General features: G+C 33.2%; 1 protein-coding gene across 1 annotated transcript in view; it reads right to left on the bottom strand.

Annotated features, from left to right (window-relative positions):
- Positions 1 to 1043: 1043 nt before the first annotated feature.
- The window catches only part of LOC150107418 (gamma-aminobutyric acid receptor subunit beta-like), a 53323-nt gene continuing 33483 nt past the window's right edge, over positions 1044 to 20883 (bottom strand). Inside the window, exons 5-9 of the mRNA XM_090391844.1 lie at positions 12285 to 12367; positions 8914 to 9045; positions 8484 to 8636; positions 5894 to 6117; positions 1044 to 1412 (exon numbers count right to left, since the gene is read on the bottom strand). Of these exons, the coding sequence (XP_090247970.1) occupies positions 1044 to 1412; positions 5894 to 6117; positions 8484 to 8636; positions 8914 to 9045; positions 12285 to 12367 (961 nt within the window). The remainder of the gene's footprint in view (positions 1413 to 5893; positions 6118 to 8483; positions 8637 to 8913; positions 9046 to 12284; positions 12368 to 20883) is intronic.

The following is a 20883-nucleotide window of genomic DNA, read 5'->3' as shown; positions in this document are numbered from 1 at the left end:
TGAGTTCTTGATTTTCTATGGATATAATGGGTGTTTGTTGGCTGAAAAATTCAGAAACATCGAGAGTCAGTGAGACATATTATAGATAGGAGAAGGATCACTTACACATATACTTCGGGGTGCACATATAGTAACGAAGCTATATTTTTATGAATCGTAATAGCCATATCTAGTTTCCTTGTAGATATGAGAGTGTTATCCCATGATAGCACTATTATTACATAAAAATTTCAAAACAAATCATTTACTTAAATAAATATTATTACTGAATTTTATGGGAAAATAAACATGTGTATATTGGTTAACATATGGTTACTGTACAATCTTATAAAAATCTTACAATGTTTGTTTTTTTCCACCAGTAAATGCATGAACTTGGCAAATACTTAAATACAAGATTATTTTTTCACCCAGAATATCATTCTCCATATTCTTCTATCGTTGGACACTTCCTCTGTTGTCGTTTTTATTTTGAATAACAGTTATTATTCTACAAAAGGACTGTTTTGGACAGTCCGAACAAAATTGTTTCATTTATGAATTCCAGTTATTACATGAAAGCCCTCGATATCTTTTCCAACGAGATCCATAAATAATTATGTACACCTATTCACAATAAAGAATTCTTATGTTCTCGAGTATGTCTTCGTAAAATATGAGTGAGAAGTACATGAACACAAATTTGTCATCCTCATATCCTCTCATGACGTTGGCATTTGAGAAGTCAGTTAAAAGCGTCTGTCCAACCACACACTTCACTGTATCTTGCGAGGAATAATGAACTAGCTTTTCTAGCGGATATCTTAGACAAAATATCTCTTAGATACCTACAGTATATGATGACCTGTTTGTCTTTTATATATAGTCAGAAGAAAACCCGTAATCCTTGTCTTTTGCTAGATTGGTTACCAGAGTAGCTCGGGAAGATAGTTTCGTGGTGGAACGTACTCCTGCCTCTGGCATCTAGAATGTCATTGAGAGAAAGTGATTAAGACTGAACGATGTCCATCAACAAATGCTCACCGTGCATTTTATATTGAATTCTAGAGTACATAAAAAGACCAATAGATGGCGTTAAATATTAAATACGATACTGGAAACACCAGACGAGAGTATTTATCTATTTTGTTCACGTCTTTGATTTTCGGCATGGATTCTTTGATGGCGTTGGCACCTCGTTTAATGCTTTGTAGCACTTTCGGTTTACGACCGAACTCGGCTCGCGGTCTTCTTCCAAACCCTCCAACAACTCTTGGTGAATATGGAATACGATGGGCTGGATTACTCATACGAAACGAAGGCGGGAAAATTGCCTCATTGTCTGTTGCTGAATTGCTAAAGGATTTGTGACGTTTTCGTAGACAAGGAATAGGAGACATTCGGACATCTTGGAGCTCAATGATTTCTTCATTCTGTCAAAATATAAGAGACAGCTTAAACATTTGATTTTAAAATTTAAATTTTCTTTAATTATAATAAGATCAGTATAGATCTTACTCTCCACAATTTAAGTCACATACGAGGTGGAAGATTTAAATAAATGAATAAAACAAACAATTAGACAAATAGATAAAACAATTAGACAATCAAATAAAACAAATGAAAACTGAAATAGGTATCACTTATTGCAGTTTTGATTTGTTTTCATTATTATTATCTCCATCATATACAAATATGGTATGGTTGTCTTCGAGATGACAGGAAAAATGCAGAAGGAAACTAATCTCTCTCTCTCTCTCTCTCTCTCTCTCTCTCTCTCTCTCTCGTTGATCATAGGATTCATATGGAACACATTGATTACGTGAAACAAAATAAAAAAAAAAGAAGAGAGACTTACTGGAATGAACGTATTTTTGTTACAACTACCAAATACTTGTGCATCAAATCTCGAAATATCTCGCGGGAAATCTCAAGTCCGAAATAATTTCCATGTAATCTAAATATTTGATATATTTGATTCATCATACGACATGACCGGAAAACCGAATATAAAATCTGAATATTTCCATCAGATATTTTATTGTGACAATAATTTCAGTTATTCAAAACTTAAACTGGTTTACTTATTCATCTGTTTATAATTCGAGTCTGTTCTTCTCCTCCACTTTACAACGCAGCAAACAACTAAATATCGCCCAGTTACTCATTCACAACTTACTTCATTTATAATCTATAAGTTAAACTAAAATGAAAGACGTGGTTGCCGTAGCTTATTTGAACTCAGAAATGTATCAGAGTTCATTGGGTATATCTTTTAAATGAGATGCATTTCACGTGATTAGTCATCGCAGCACGTGCGCAAAAAGTAAAACAAAATTGTTGCACCAGCGCCATCCCTTGAGAAGTGTTTGCTTGCGGCTTTTATGACTGTTTTATAACTCTATTACAAGTTAACTGTCTGCTGTAAATTTTTGATTTATTTATGTTTATCAAGATTTTAATTAATTGCTATAAATAATTCTGTATAAGCGTATATTTTTAATAAATGAATGGATGTTTAGTAAGAGTCTGATTCGATTTTAAAATCCACTTGGATATTAAAACTACGTAGCAGCACAATAAATAAAACGATTCTTTCTTTTAAGGTTACACGGTGGTCCGAATTCATAGTGAAGAAATTTGGAGACACAACACACGTATTAGAATAATTACTTTACTTAGCATTAAGCAAGTAACAATCGATGGTTTGGCCTCTGTAATGAGGTCATTATCAGGAAGCATACATATGTACTATTTACAAGCTACATGCTGCTGCACTATACAAAACAAAATGAATCTAAATGTTTGTTAATCATTTATCCTAGCCTGACCTCTGGTGAGAAAAAAAGAACTACAATAAACAATTTCTACAGTCCTTTCATATTGAGATTTTCTTCTGTCTGGGGTTGTTCTGGTTGCTATGTGGGTTTAATATGGGTCTTCCACATTCTTGGAATAATCAATCCTTCATTTTTGTTCAGATTTGGATGATATTTCAGCATTTCACAAGCCTCATTGAATTTTCTTTCAAACCATGTTTTGGTACGGTGTAAGGACTTGGTGCCTTTCCAATCAATTCTGTGGAATATTTGGAGTGCGTGCCCGATAGGCCTGTTTTAGCATAGTGGAGGTATTTAATGTGGCGTTTGTGTTCATCTTTTCAGATTGGGATGAATTGGGTAGGTTACAGGTACACTAAAGTTTGTCAACCCCTGGGTGGACAATGTATGGAAGAGGATCTTTGGAGGAGCTAAGTAAATTTCTTAATTTTGCGGGGGTTTGAAGGTTGTCTTGATGTTGTATTTAAGTTACTTGCTTAATGTTAAGTAAAGTAATGATTCTAACACGTGTGTTGTGTCTCCATAAATTCTTCACTACGAATAAATAAAACGAAATGCCACAGATTTCGTACTAAATTTATATATTTTACTAGTTACTGAAAGAGAACTTCTATAACAATAAACAAATCTATTCGTATAATTTTCGAACAATTTTCATATAATTAACATTTTTTGTATTTTCCATATACTAATTATTTAAATTCTAACCCCTGTTTTCTGTGTTTGAAATAATACGATAATTCTACGATGTTTTTCCCCTTAGACGGATAACTAATTTTATTTGGTGCCTGACTAAATAAATATTTAATGAAGTAATTCACCTACATCGCCTCCATAGGAATGTTTGTTTTGATGTGAAGTCTCTAACTTGCAGTAATTAGTTAACAGTGGTCGCTTTGAGAGAGAGAGAGAGAGAGAGAGAGAGAGAGAGAGAGAGAGAATGATGTCATTCATATTGTCTTTCTTCATCTATGATTAAACTTAGTAATTTATGTTAAGTTTGATATTGATCTTAGGATAGAAGTTGCAGCCACAAGCAACATTTGTTCGTTGCTTGTTTATTCAATAAACAAGCAACTTCTGTTAGAGGTTGCTTGTTTATTGGATACAGGAAAACATTGTCTGAAAAAAACTTTCAGGATCAGATATCCTCAGATGCGTCGGAAATGAGAAACACAAATCTACTAAATTAAACTTCACGCATCATTTTCGTAGTGTTGTACTGTAGTCAAAACTTTAATATCAGTGCATCATATTATTCACAATGATATTAAAAACAAAATATCATAATGACAGTATTAAAATGTCATAGATAGTCGTATGCTATTATCATAGTGGCCATACTGAAAGAAATATGAGCACAGGAATATGATATACATATTCCTGTCCTCATATGACTTTATTGTTGATACTGGTCAAGGGATATACCCTGCTGATCAAGTACACATTACAATACCGTCAATGGTAAGTGAAGAACTTACTAATCTCAAACGTTATATTACCATAGGATCAGATACCGATACATTCACTTTAATAATAAATGACTGCAGTATTCAAAATAAACTGTGGACGTTATTAACCAAGGTAAAAGTGAAATTGCACATCAGACAAGAAAAGCACGTGACGTTCTATAAAACAAATATACGCCAAGGGACTATAGGATGCTCTGAAAAGTAGTATGGTAGCAATTATTCAAACTGATAGATGACCTCCCTTGGAAATTTCAACTGCCTACACTTCTCTACTTCAACAGACCAAGCTGGCAGATAAGCTAAGTGGCTGAATTCCTTATGCTGTCAGATTTTTTTTATTCATTGTAAATACGCAAATTATTTACCTATCCCGTGAATTCCAGATAATCCTCATCAGTCTTCTCCCAATGCTCTACGCTTTTTCTTTACCATCTTCCTCTAAATATACTAATGAAGTTAGCTCTCTCGGCAACTCAGTCCATAACCTGATCCACGTTTCTTTATTAAAGATCGCCTTTCTTCCAGCCAACCTCAGTCTATGACACTTCAGTGGTTTCATCATTTAGAATGAACGTGGCTTCTGTTCGTGTTTTTTCCACGATCTGTTTATTGCATTGGCTCTTCTGATCCAAGTATTTGCTCCGAGCGAGCTAAAACCTGAATTTATTACTGCTGAGATGAGTACTTTTATTGCAATTTCCACTCAAACTTACCGATCCATATCTAACCCTTGGTTTCTCAACAAATGTATCAAAGCCAAAGCAGTCCAATGTAAAATACAGCCTATACTCAATAGCTCAAGCTCAAACCTCCAGCCTTCCATTCAGCTTACACTACAGTCCGTAACAACTGCAATAATCAGCAAATCAAAATCAAACTGCTTAAGGACTGAATATGCTAAGTTTGCATCCTACTCAAATACCAGTCGAGCCTTCTTGTCCCATTTCAAGATTGTTGGGAAAAGTTCTTTCATCCTGCTGGAATAATGGCAACCTTTCTGAAAGACAAGAATACCTCTTGGGATCAGTCCTCCTCCTCCAACTCTTGTTTAGACGAACAAGGCAAAGACCTCACTTGATCTTTCTTCAGAAGGTCACCTGTAAATTACTCAATAACCTTGGCACTAATAATCGTGTGGCTCAGATTTTGTTCCTTCAGTTACATTAAACGCCTATACTGCAGAACTAACAGCAATACCCATTTTATTTCGACTTAACCAGCCTTTGTACACATTTGATATCTATCTAACACCTGTTTATAAAAAAATAACATAAACGTCAGTCATCAAACTATCGTTTTATTTCCTTCACCTCAATATTATCAAACAAGGGCATCAATAATCAGTTTCTTCGCTACCTAGCGAATCATTGGTTAAATAGATATCACTATTATGGATTCCGTCATTATTATTGTACAGCAGGCTTCCTCCCTAACGGTATCACTTTTGGATACAGGCCATGGAAAGATTTGGAGAAACATATGTGATCATTCTTATTTCCAAGACATTTGATTGATGACTGGGACCTAAAATTAGAATATACATTTCATTAACTACCGTATAAAATAATAATCCCTATCTATTTATCTATATAAAATACTTACTAGATAAACTCCATCTGCTTTATTATCTTTTGTTTTTTTGGACTTTTTTTTCGCTCTTGCTCCCCAATACGTGTAGTTAACAGCAGCGTATTCCAAAAGAGCAGCAAACACAAATACGAAACACATTACTAGATAGATGTCTATAGCTTTCACATAGGAAATACGGGGAAGCGATGATCGAACCCCTGTGCTAATTGTAGTCATCGTAAGAACAGTGGTAATACCTGTAAACACAATATGAAAGCAAAATATTTATTCTTGTCATTACAACTGGTTGTCAATTACAAGAAATCACAGTACTAAGATACTAAGGTTTACGACCTTATATATACTTTAAAAGTATGTATATATATATATATATATCCCACCATGGACATGGCGGGACTTGAAACCGCACCACGCTAACAACTCAATCAACCAGGTTTGCAGATGATATCACTCTCTTTAAGAAATAACGAATCGTTAACTGGTTTTATGAGACACAAATTTACTAAATGGGCTGGAGTAAGCAATTACTATGACAGAACTAGAATTAAACCAACCGAATCCTCTAAACACAGCACACAACGTCCGTCGATGGCATCTTCAGTTATGGTGTTAGCTTCAAAAAGAAAACAACAGTCCCAAATATCGGAGTAATAGTGAAAATATTTAACTTGAAAATGTGACAGTGTGTACCCATGGATTACAAAGAAAATGGACAAATATTAAAACATTTTATGACACCCGTAATTGATTTTTATATTTCAGTTTTTCTTAATGCACTGTAAAAATGCACATATTATATGATCTTATATTTGTGTTCTTAGGCAATTTTAACTGCATCAATCCACTTGTGTTTTGATCTTCCTATGAGACTTTTCTCACCATCCTGACCACAAAGACCTGTTTGATAACTCTTTGATATCCTCTCATTCTAAGATTAGCTCTGCTTACACATTCTTGAATGCTGACAATGTCTAGTTCTTTCCTAACATCCTCATTTTATGTCGTATAATCCATAGAGATGGATAACATTACGATGAATAACAACAGAAATAGTGTGAACGATTGTCTCACACCTGATTTTACATCAAACCATCTTCCTTTATTCCTCTTCTGAATTACAAAGCAAATATAGACAATTTATTTTCGATATAATCTAACATCATATTCTTTATTATGTCTTTCTCAGATCTACAAAACTCATACAGAGATCTTTGCTATACTATCCCTTCTTGTTTCATTTAGCAATCTTCGAAAATAATTACATCAGACTTCCAGAATATCTTCAGTTTTAATATAACCGCTGAAACTTTTTATAGTACTTATTTCTCTATTTCTAAGCATTTTCAATAAAATCTAGAAAACCTTTACTGCCTTCATGATATTTATCTTCTATGTTCTTACTAAAATTGTCCATTACGCTTCTTTAACTACCTTCACATATTATTTCCCTTGCTTATATTTTTTTCTTGAATAATATATGTACATTTCGTATATAATTCGTATATATTTATTATGTAGGCAAATTACTGAATGTGATCAAGTCGTCAGTTTTGAGATATACGTGATGTATTCATACTGATTTATTTATAAGCTTTATAAAAAATTTTAAAAAATCTTTGTAAAAATTTGTCTTATGGTTTAATTTCTATAACTATCTTCATTGTATCATTTGATACAATGAAGATAGTATGGTATGATAAGAGTGTAGTATGTCTTGAAATAATATTCTCAGATCACTTTGACTTACAGGATGAAAACGTCTTTATCTTCATATGAGACTCCTTTTCAGCTGAAAAGCACTTATGAAGGCTTTGTAAACATTTTTTTTCCATAAGCATAGAAGATAATTTTATCTACTGTGAAAAATCCAAACTTAGCATGTAAATAAATTATACTTTATAACATTGCTTTTACATAATGCGTGTCTCTGTAGTCCTGCTGAAATGGCATTTGCTTACATAGCCAGGAGGCTCGAAGAAACACCGTAATAACTTCAATTCTAGTCTCCGACTAGGATAACTTTTACTAATTCTTTCTCCTTCCGGGTCTGTTTAGTCAGTATTTGGCACGAGGAAATAGGGATTCTTTTTTGCTCCCTTAAATTAGTTCACGTATCTTAAGAATCAACCTTATGACTAGCATTATTACAGACAGTTCTTTGACTATTGGGATTTAGGATCACAATATGGCGGTAGTTTTCTGTCGTTCCCTCTCTTACAAAAGACGCTTCACTGATAGCTTGAGCTAACTATTGGTGAAGGTTGAAGGATGGATATTGGCTGTTCGCCTGTCTCTAAAAAGTGACGGCTAAAAAAGCTCCACTTTAGAGAAGGAAAGACATTACAGGGTTTATTTATTTATTTTTCTTTTACGTTTTGAGGTGCATGATGTTATTTTTTGTATCATTTGATTCTTTATTTGATTACTTTATCATTTGATAAATCAATTTATAGCTTTATATCTAAAAATAATATAGTTCGATATTATACGATGAGTCACATAAAACACTATATGTTTATAAGTATGTTTACGTTTATAAGTAACACATATAGTAATCAATCAAGTTCGGTACTGTGAATGAAATTTCAAAACTCTCACTCACCCAAAGCAACTCTGGCAGAAGTAGCTTCGTGATTAATCCAAAAAGATACCCAAGAAAGCATGACTATCAGAATGGACGGGAGATAGGTCTGGAAAATAAAATATCCGATGTTCCTCTTCAGTTCGAAGCTTAGGGATAATCTCTGGTATGTTCCTACAGCGGGAGGGGAGAGAGAGAGAGAGAGAGATTACAGTGACATAAAACCAACTACCAACTGCAATATAAAAATAAAGTAAAATTGCAATTCAAATTAAATAAACACGTTACTCGAGCATTTTTATTTCGCTAAAAATCATTAAATAAATTCCTTTTAAAATAAACAAAACAAAGCCTTTGATTGGGAAAGATTTTTCGGTACAGATACTGTTCTGATGTAAAGCAACACCAGTGACTCTAAATTCGAATTATTTCAATGTGTATTTTCACTTACCCGTAGCTAGATTTTCTTGTCGGTCTGTTGTCTCGAAATGCACAATGGAAAATTGTGGCAATTCTGCTTCTTCCACGCCAATCACAGGAGTATCCATCCAATGCATGAGGACATCTGAGACTGTGTATCCATCTGTTAAAAGATGTCGAGATTAAAAAATCCTCTACAAGCGTGATTTCAATGATAAAAAAGCACTGCAATTAAATATTCAAATATATTAGCTATAGAAGTTCACATATCGAGTTCATAGAAGTCGATACCATGCATTTCTATGGTACAAGAAGAGGCGCTGTGATTAAAAGAATGCTAAAATAATGAAGAAAGGAACACTTCGATATTATTTTATTATTCGATGAAATAATAGTAATTGTCATAATATATAAAAATTCTTGTAAATTTTTTGATAATATAAAATATTACAAAAGATAATATTGTCGTATAATTCGCTTACTTAAATAAATAGTTATCGCTACTATGCAAAAACAGCGGTAGAAACGTCAATTGTTAAAGGATGATAACATACAGAAAATTATATTGTTTTGTTCAATCACATTATACAGAAGCCTATTTCAAACAAAAATTTGCATAAACTTGAAAATAGAATTATAATCTATTTGCATAATAATATACTTCCAAAGCATTGAACAATAATTGAGAAATTGACAAAATCAGACATTTATTAAAATAAGCTCAAAAATACACTGTTTGTTTTCTATATTGAGGAATAATTAATACTATTGATATGATGCGAAATCACAAAAGGTGGATTGCCCTTGAAGGGTAATGGATGGCAAAGCTGTCGCCAATGAAGTTCTAACTGAGGCTCGGCTATTGCTGTTACTCTCCTGCCATGATCAGAGCTTTAATAGCTTAATAACACCTTATCCCTACACTGTCCTCTACAGATAACGGGGAAAATGAAATGCATACTTGCTTCGCCCCTTTAAGCCAGTCCTTATAAGGACTATAAGGAAATCACAGAAAAGTAACTAACAGTACATTACTTTGTTATTCAGAATATGATTACGATTTAGTTTCTCGTACAATTAGAGGCAAGAAGGTAGTTTTTATGAACTAGGATTTCTAGCTGACATGATAAGAACATAGTCAAGGTCTGGACCGTTTCAGTGGATACTAAATTAATCTCAGATGCCATTGGCTTTTGCTTTCCAAAAATTATACCGACTGTATTTTACAAAGGACCCACCTAGCGCCTTAGTGAACATTTATGAGAACTATTCAGCTGGTGGTGAATTAGGCAGTTAAATGACAGAGCAGGTTGTATCCAGAAAAGTAGAAATTTTGCTCTGATAAACAGAAAATCCAGCCGAAAAACGTAATTTATAGAAATTAAATACTATCTAGTCTTTAATGCGAATTGGATTCTCTAATCCCTCATATTTTAATTGTTTAATCAATTATTCCAAACAATATGACCCAACCGATGAGATTCTGTTCTTCCTTTGTGCTGACGTCTCTATAAAACTAAAGAACGAAGAGAATACAATTTCTTATATGCATGTATGCGTCTAAATGATTAAGCTGCCAATCAAATTAACTACTTTCTGTGGGTTTTACGAAGCTGTAATTTTGCATGAATGCAGGTTTCAATGAAGGAGTTGGCACACAGATTGATATTCTTGATTCCGTTGAATTACTTCCTCATACTTAAAGTGACAATCGTTCAATGATTGTCAAATTGCCAAATGATTTTAATTCTTTGGAACAAAAAAAAGTTCGTGTAAATGATATTAATATAGAGAATTATCTGCAAATGCTTGAAGGATGAAGAGTGAGTGGCTGTCTACTTGGGTTCAAAACTTAGATATGAAGGAGAAATGCCTACTCCTTTGGGAAAAGAATGCGTTGGAGGATTTATTTATTTACTTATTTTATGCAATTTCTGTCAGACAAGGTAGAGCGAGTCATTGTGGAGAAGACAATTTCGTTATTCCATTTTTACGTTCCTTTTCGTCTTATGTCATCTTCTGACTATCTAAAAACGAATTTTAAAACCCTTTGGTACGAGTATGATCTTGCAGCATAAATTCCGTGTAAACAATCTCTTCCACTTCGAAAAAAAAATAATGAGTTTGTTTCAATAGCAATCTTATTTACCGAATTCACATCAGCAATGAGAAATGGGAGTTTTTTCACTATGCAGAAATACAATTATGAATCTAAGAAAGTTTTTCTCAGTCATTTTGAGGAGCAAAATGTCACTCATTTTTTGACCGGGTGTTCATTTCATTTATAGTAAGCATCAATTCCATTTATCTGTTGTTTCTCACTAAAACGTGCTCCTGCTGCATGTTTCAAATCTTTTTGCCAGGATCTTTTAATTTCTAGAAAGACTTTCCAGCTGACCAAATCAGTATTTCCTCTATCAGAACGAAGTGAAGTCCCTAAAATATGATCACGAATGAAGAACCAACAGACGGTTTGGAATTCTTAGTATGTTCCAAACCATATTTAATTTTGTGTGCCATTCTCAAAGTCTAATTTAATCATAGATTCGTCCTTGTATGTTGATCTCAAAATATCTCACATTTCTGAAGAAATTTGCCCATTTTAAGTAATATTTTTATTCTGTATTAGAGCTCCTCTCGAATGCAAATTTATACTTATCATCAAGAACAGCTTTATAGCCATGTAACCTCTCCCTCTCTCTCTCTCTGAGATAGTCACTAAAGGCTCGATTCTCTACATAAATCAGGCATATTCATGGAGCATCAGAGTTTGTATATGCTGAATTGAATAAACAGAGCAGATTACTTTCCCTCATTAAACGGAAAATCTTATCTACTCTTCATTCTTCCAGCATCTCGGGTCCTTATTGGTGCTTCATCAAAACATGGCTCATATGGATCTCCTGCTGTTTTCGGAATATCGAAGGAATCCAAATTTTGTGTGAAAGTTTCGTTTTTCTCAAAAGGAAATAATCTAGTCTCACAGTTTTTTCAGTTTTATTGTAGGTCGTACATAATTTCTTTACACTTTATTTGCATAATATTTTAATGTATCGAATATCTAATATATATTATAAATATATAATATAAATATAAATTATATAAATATAAATATAAATTATATAAATATAAATATAATTTAATATAAATTCTTCATTTATATGACGCTTATGTACAGCTACACACCTACACAGACTTACGGTTAAATACCTTGTTGCTTAATGACATATTTTGCATTTATCTTTGCTAGATAATAAAGTTGCTTAATAGTTTATAACGAATGAGATTAAAGAGTTCTCAGACAATTTCGATGACCGTCGTTCAGTTTATGTTTTTAGATAATGACAAATTTAATAATTCCTCTGTAATATCTATCGTATGTAAATAGCTGAAAATACTTACAACTTTCTATTTCTACTGTGCAGTTTTGTGAGTCTAAAGGATAATAATGAAGATCCATCATACAAGCCAAGGTTGTTGTGAACCTAAAGATGAAGCAACACCATACTTTAGTTTTAATACAGGCGAAATAATTCCTAGTTGAGAACTACATATGAGAATGTGTAATAATCAACTGTAATAAAAACATAATGCTGCGAATAAATAGTTAACTAATTCAAATAGATAACCAATAGTTAATAAGCGAACATAGGGATATTTATGGAAATGTTGCATCTAACTGATGCACTAACATTATTTAACGATTTAATTGTAATAACTGCGCTACCGAAAGGGCACAATAAATGTCATCTATATAAGAAGATTATTATTAAGAATAAATCAACTTATAAATAAATACGATCATTATTTTAAATAAAATATCCTAAATGTTGCTGAATTATTTCAAAATATAATATTTTACTCCCACTATAAAAGATTATAAATCTATGGAGTATTAGTATGCGGAGAGATTAAGTATTTTTTTAAAACTTTATTTATTGGAATCCCCGAAGAAGCGAAGTGGTTATCTCACACCAGAATGGAATGCATCTCTCGCCTAAAGGCAATCACATTTATGCATAACAAGGTAGGATTCGGACCTATTGGTTGAAAAAGGTAACCACCTGCCAATCTGGCTAGTCCGGCTTATATACTTTATATAATGAATTGATTTCTCATCAATCAACATACTTAATGATCTGATTCTAGTTAGTGACTAGAATCGCGCTAAAGTTTGTATGTTTTAATTATGAATAGCGTAAGCATTTCGTTGATAATCCTGCGTATTTACTTTAATAAAATTTGAAGTTTAAAGACGGCTTTGTCTTTATGTGTGACATTATTTGCTAAGCGTTTGAACCATATCCCGTTTGTTTTTCGAATGTGTTGTATTTCGAATAATTTTTCAAAATCTATTTGAATTAATGCTATTGATTTATTTTACTGTCTACTCCTTCAATTCTTCATTTTCACTGCTATTTAATATTTGTCAGTATTAAATAATATTCAGTCTCACGGACCCAATAGTTATTGTCTCGGTTTTTAATCCACAGACCAATTGTCTATGAGTAAAACTCTTTAGTTTTAACACATATCACGAAACATTATCGTGTTTATTCTATACATGAGCTGACAGCTTATGCAATGTTAGCCTGTTATGTTTCTTATAACGTGCTATAGATTGTCAACCGTTCATGATTGGGCTTAGCATTAAAATATTTACTTTGGATAGTTTTATTATCCAAGCTAATGTGGAGAAATGGGAAGATCAATATTTCTGTTTGCAAATCCCTCAGCGAGTTATGGTGTTACGCAAAATGTTAAAACAGTTTTGCCTGAAGAAAATCACTTTTTGATCCAATAGGTCTCCATTTCGAAGTAGATTTGAAAAAAAAAAGCGAAGTATTGTTCCATTTTTATCGATCATATTAACATATTAAATTTTTTGACCGACATTTGTCCATTTCGAAACATCTTGAAAGGTTGTAGACTCATTGGACAAGTTAGTAAACTTGAACGAGGACATTGATATCATCAAACAATCAATGCATTCTCTAATGATCTTTGTTGAGGAGGAGATATTCAGTCATTAATGATGCTTGGAGATCTTTAATGACCAACAGCCTCATTATAGCAGAGCAACACTTATAGTATAAAGCATACAAGGACTTTAATAAGCTAGGTACGCTTATAGTTTATTCCAGTCAATGATTAATTTTTCCCAATTAAAACATGTCTTCCATGTTAGCGTAAAAATCTTATTAAAGTATCTTACAGGATGCGTAATTTTTAAATTAATGAAACTGTAAATCAACTTAACTTTCACTCCCTAATAAGATAATTAAAATTAATCGAACTATTAAAATTTTAATTTCAATTAAAATACTTTGTCACGAGCAATTAAAATGCCATTGAATATTGTATAAGCTGTCTATTATTCTATAATAAAAGTTTTTTAATCATTATTTGACATCTGGCCGTCAAGCTATGGCGATACTCTGCTGTTAACGTTTATTTTAAGCGGAAATATAACGCGGCTCATTTCTAAAGGTCAATGGTTGTCGTAGCACTGGTAGGTCATAAATCATACCGGACACCGGTACGTATGTGTCCTTGACCGCGTGCCGGGAAACAGACAGGTGAATTAATGGAATGAACGGATAATGGGAGATACCCGTACTAGAAGAAATATTCTTTCTCGCTCACTCGCCTAGCTATTCTCTTTTTCCTTTTTCTTTGTCGTAACATGTGACACACACACACACATAGCGATCTTCCGAAGATAGTTTTTGTAAATCACGAAGTGACGCATCGATCGGGAGGGTATATTAATCTAAAATATTTCTTTCAAGACATTTTTGAGTTAGAATTCAAAATGATGCAAATTAGAAAGCTTAGAATTATTTTGGGTGTTGGACTAAAGAAATCGATAACAACATACGACTTTAAAAATGAATATCGCTAGATCATTAAGTTTAAAACTATCTGCTGAAATTATCGATTAGAATTTAACTTTTTTTGGTGTGAAAGGTGGTCTGAAAGGTTCTCGGCCTAGCAATGAAAAAACGAATTTATAATTTCAAAACTATTTTTATTTTTCAACATAATCTTTGTTAAGACTAATACATTTATTCCTGCGATGCTCCAGCGCCATCATCCCGTACCTTTAGTGGTTCACAGTAAGATCTGCAAAATACCCCTCTACAGCTGCAATCAATTCTTGATTCGAAGAAAAACGCTGACCAGCGAGAGAGAGAGAGATTTTAGTTTTGAGAAGAGACAGAAGCCAGAGGGAGCCAAATCTGGGGAATAGGCAGGATGTTCCAACAATTCATAGTGCAGATCCCTTAATTTTCCCATTGCCAAAACACCTTTGTGGGCAGATGCATTGTCTTGAATGATTTTTTTTCTTTTGCAAACGGAGTCATTTCTCACGAATTTTTTCGTCTGATCTGGTTAAAAGACGGAATAATATTCTCCCTTAGCATCCGAAAACACCGATGCCATGACCTTTCCTGCTGATGGAACCGACTTTTTCTTCTTTGGCGCTGAATAACGGCTTCTGTCCACTGTTTTGACTGCTGATTGGATTCTGGTGCGTAATAGTGAATCCAAACCCCATCCATATATTGATGCACAAAATCAGTTTTATTCTTTTTAAAACGCTCCAAGCACTGTTCGGAGATTTTCATGCGAGTGAGTTTTTGATCTGCTCGGAGAAAGCGTGGCATCCATCTTGCACAAAGCTTTTTCATTTGCAATTCTTCATGCAAAATATACCCTACACGTTCTTTCGAAATGCCTATAGTCTCAGCAATTTCACGCACTTTGACTCGCTGGTCATCCAATAACACATCGTGCACTTGATCAATGATTTCTGGTGTTGTTGTTACACTTTTTGGACGTCCTTCACGTGGATCATCTTCAAGGCTAGTACGGTCACGTTTAAACTCGGCAGCTAATTACTTAATTGTCGAAAACGAAGCAGAAGAGTGCCCATAAACTTTTATGAACTTCGAATGAATTTTTTTTGGCGTTAAACCTTCTTTTACAAAGAATTTTATAACCGCACGATACTCAATTTTATATATTTCAAGGGACATAGACAACACGTTTGCTTCAGACAGCTGTATAAAACAAACTACTTGATAGAATGACTTGCAATTTCACATGAATGCCTATGACAGACGTACCAACTTAGAAAAAAAAATTGCCGATAGTGTAGCCATCTATGGTCGAAGCCGAGAACTTTTCAGACCACCCTCGTAAGTTTCATGTAAAGATTCTATCTATCTGTTCAGATTATATATATATTTATTTATATATATATATATATATATATATATATATATATATAAAGAGAGAGAGAGAAATTTCTAGCTGTAACTGTAACAAATAGTAATGAAAATTTCCCATCAAAAGCGAAAAACATGTATATTTACGCCTGCAAATATAACTTTCCTGCGCGACTTACATGTAATCCAAATATTGTTTCCTTGGATATGCATATTACTGATTGCTCAATTTGCACTACAAGCTGAATTTTATGTGACATTCAAGTTTAATTATGAAAATATGTACATCATGTTCCAATCCAAAATTATGATTCCTAAATATCAAACCTCTTGTCAGGTATTAAATTTCGATATAATTCTTTTCCTTTCTAACTTATAAACATCCAACCAACATTGGCTTTGCTCAGCTACTCTTTAATAAAATCAAAGTTTTAACTACACTACACTACACTTAAGCTTCACATTTCGTGTTCAGTTGTAGAGGGCGCGTCATCATCACGGTCCAATAAAAACATTTTCTTGAAGTTGCATCGTTCAGAAAGGGGGCAAGATAGCAAAAGCACAAGAAGATGGTTAATATTCAAACATGGTTACAGAACACACATTGCACTTTGAATAATTTAACTTTTCATGCAATATTCAAATCTGGTAATTATCTGCTTCATTACCGAAAAACGAAAGAACGGAACTCGGTTTCTTTTAAAGAGTTATTATACTCATGTTTAGAGAACAGTTCTAACCTTTGGTGCCTTCCGGACTGCGCGTTGTCTTTACACGCTACGGAACTCCACACCATAAAACTTAAATGACAGAGCAGTAGCTAATAACATGTAGGAAGGCAGGTCTATTAACATCTGTTCGCCGCTAATTTTTTTCCCAGTGGCTTCCTGACTAGTTACTTCCTCGCAAAAGTATTCTGTCACGGCTATACAAATTGTGACTTCGAGAAAGGTCCCATAGATCTCCTGGTGTAATATATTGTGTATGATCACGAAACCAAGAAACCAAAAGTTTTGCGCTATTTTTAACGTACATAAAAGTTAGGAACCTAAAGGAATGTTATCTCTCAGGAAGGGCTGCACTTCATATTTAAGTAAGTTTCCTTTTTGAAATATACAACCTCACTTATGCAACGAAGCCACATTTATGACTATATTATTAAATCCTTTTTTTTGATTCATTACAGGACCCCCCCCCTCCTAAATCTATTCTAGTAGATAAGAAATTTCCATTAATCTCATCTTTTTATATTTAGAATACCAAAATGTTTCTGATGACCACCTTAACTGAACATAAATCATATCATTAATAGGTTATTGAATTTACATTCGTTTGGGTTAATTGAATAATCTTTAACAAAGCTGCAAGTATTGATCGATGAATGAAATCCTAAGGTTCGCTTTTCAGTATTTAACATCAGTCACCTTTTTTATTTATTTTTTATTTAACATCAGTCATCAAGAGTAAAAAAAAAGAATCACCTTTTTACACGTTCAAAAATGGCGTTCTAAGAAAATATATGCAAGTGTGCTCCCTGATTGATAGATGGCGCTCGACATTTTCTGCACAATGATTATTCTATTGTCATACAGAGAAATTCAGATAAATAATTATTTACGAGATTGTGGTAATAAAAATTAAGACATTTTAAAAGATTTTAAGTATTAAAGGATTTTTCAGTTAATATGACATTGGGTTATTGAGTTTTTTATTAAGTTAACTAATGATTTAAGTCATTAATCAAACGGTTAATTAATTTGTCCATTTTTTAAGGAAATGATTTATTAACTATAATGAGACTAACTTTGTTAGTAAGATCTTCACCGAAAGTTTCGGTGTCATGAAAGGGGACAGGATTCACAAATTATCTCCTTGCTAAAGGTAAAGTAAAATGATGAGTTTGGTGTTCCTTAACCGTTTCTAAACTATGCATTGATGAAATAAATTTCAACAAAGACGTTCTCGGTTTCCAAATATTTAACAACTTTCTTTTTTCTAAGCTATGTCGAATTTTAACGTTTCATTTTTAAAACTGCGTGATACTGTGATGCATGTGATTATAAACAAAGCAGTAATATTATTTCCTAATATTTTTTAAATAATTATTATATAAACAAATATTTTCAACGTTTTAAGTGTACTTCGATATGTAAATAAACAGGTATCAATAGGAGAACAGAAATATTATTGAGCAGTCATAGTACAATTGTGTAACAGTAGCCTCGCTTTGGGCATACATATTATTATTATTATTATTATTATTATTATTAAAAAACATAATAACCAACTGGTGTCATCCTCAGATAAGCTTACATATAAGCTTCTAGGAGGAAAGCAGAGAAATTAGTTCTCATCCAAGATGTATCATATGTAACCAAATGCGTGTAATGTACGTATCACATGAAAACCAATGTATGTAATGTATGTATTATATATAAACAAATGTACGTAATGTAAATAAATGTATGAATGATATAATCACGTAATCACAAGAAAGATATTTATTTAACCAAATATTTCGGTCTGGAAATAGCAGACCATCGTCGGTGGTATTACAAGAACAGTTTAAAAAATATACAAGCTAGAATACTAACAATAGATCGTTGAAATTAGAACATGCCGCGTGATGTTATATCACAATGTATATAATATGCAATGTATATAATAACTGAAACAAATGTATGCAATGTAAAAAAAAAATTCTTTTAAATGTAAATCATGAGTTTACACTGTATGTTTGTGAAAATAAGGAAATATAATATTTAGATTGCAAAAAAAAAAAAATTATTATTATTATTATTATTATTATTATTATTATTATTATTATTATTATCTGCAAAGTAGCAAATTATTACTTCACGGCTCTAAACCTGCACACCAAGACAATATCCATGCAATGTCCCACAGACGAAAAGCAACACAAAACAATCATAGACAAAGAAATATTCAACCACGAAATAAGAAAAACCGACTGGGAACACATGGCATCAGATTCAGCAGATATCTTATACAACAACATTAAACTCACACTGGAGGAAATACATAAGAAAGCTGCAAAGAAAGCCAGAATCCGTTCAAGAACAACCCAAAATCCTTGGATAACACAAAACTTAATTCTAGAAATACACAAAAAGGACGCTCTGTGGAAAGAATAAAAGCGATATTCAAATAACACAGCTACAAAACCGAATATACGATAACAAGGAATTGCCTTACAACACAAATAAGAAATGCAAAAAGAAACTACTACAGAGACAAATTAAGCTCTGCACAAAACAACGTGAAACAAACCTGGCATCTGATCAACGAGATGCTAGATTGTGCTCCCAACACCACCGCCACTGAAACCATAAAACACAGCTTCATGAAAGACTCAAAACCTATCCAACAACTAGAAAATGGCTTTAACTAATACTATGCAGACTCCATACCAAAACTATACAGAAATATTCCCCCAATCACAAAACATGATCCTCCACTTGGACCACAATCAAAACAGATATTATAGTTCCCAACCATAAAAGAAGCAGAACTTCTCTCTGCAATACATCAAATTAAACCAAACAAAGGCCCAGGAATTGATGGCATAAGACCTAAGGATATCAAGCAACATGCAACTAGCTTAGGCCCTATCCTATTAAAATTAATAAATAAAATATTTAAAACAGGACAGATACCAAGTATGGTAAAGACCGACATAATCACACCCATATACAAACATGGAAAAAGAAATTTAATCAGCAATTACAGACCCATAGCAACATCACCAATTATCAATCAAATTATGAAGTGGATCATACTGAAGAAACTCTCAGCATATACAGAGAACTTTCATATTATTCCCAAAATACAATACGGTTTTCAGAAAAATAAGGGAACAACATCTCTCTTGGAAGACTTTACAGACGTAATTAATACCGCCTTAGACAAAACGAAAATTGCCATAGTAGTCTTTATTGATGTACCTAAAGCATTTGATACACTCACACCTTGTTAGAAAAGCTGAGGCATGTTGGAATAGATGGGCCTCTGCACAGGTGGTTTACAAACTACCTTCAAAATAGAAAGCATATCACACGTATCGGGTAAAACCGAAGCAGAGAGCTACCAGTAACCTGTGGAGTACCACAGGGAGTTGTACTCTCCCCAACTCTATTCAACATTTACACGCACGATATTAATCAGCTGCCTCTCAAAGGTAAGATCTTCCAACACGCGGATGATACAGCTATGACATCCATCCATAATAACGCAAGCATAGCCCAAATAAATATGAAACATGACATAAATCTGATCACAGACTGGCTTAAGAAAACCTCCATACACCTAAGATAAGAAAAAATTAATGATATTCAGAATTCCACTGCCTCAACCAGTTGATAACCAATATATATCCATTCAGCATCCACTTTCCAACATAAAAAGCACAGAAAAAACACTACAATCACTCAGATTGAAACAATACGATACCTTGAAATTTACTTCGATGCAGAGATGAACTGGAATGGCCACATAAACCAACTACACAACAAACACCGAACAATAACTGGCAAACTCTACAGGTTAAAAGACATAGTTCCCGCACGCATAAAAACACTAATATACAAAGCACTATGCTAAAATATACTAAGATACGCTATAACAACGTATGCTTTCTGTGCACCCTACAAACTAAATAGATTAATGTCGTTACAGTACAAAATGATAAAACTGATCTTTTGGGAACAAAGAGACAATAACGACCTTATATACATGGCAATGTCTGA

Source organism: Typopeltis vanoorti, chromosome 4 (assembly GCF_054136105.1).
Source record: "Typopeltis vanoorti isolate ZY-2024b chromosome 4, IOZ_Tvanoo_1.0, whole genome shotgun sequence".
Lineage (NCBI taxonomy): Eukaryota > Metazoa > Arthropoda > Arachnida > Uropygi > Thelyphonidae > Typopeltis > Typopeltis vanoorti.
This window is presented reverse-complemented; position numbering and strand designations above follow the sequence as displayed.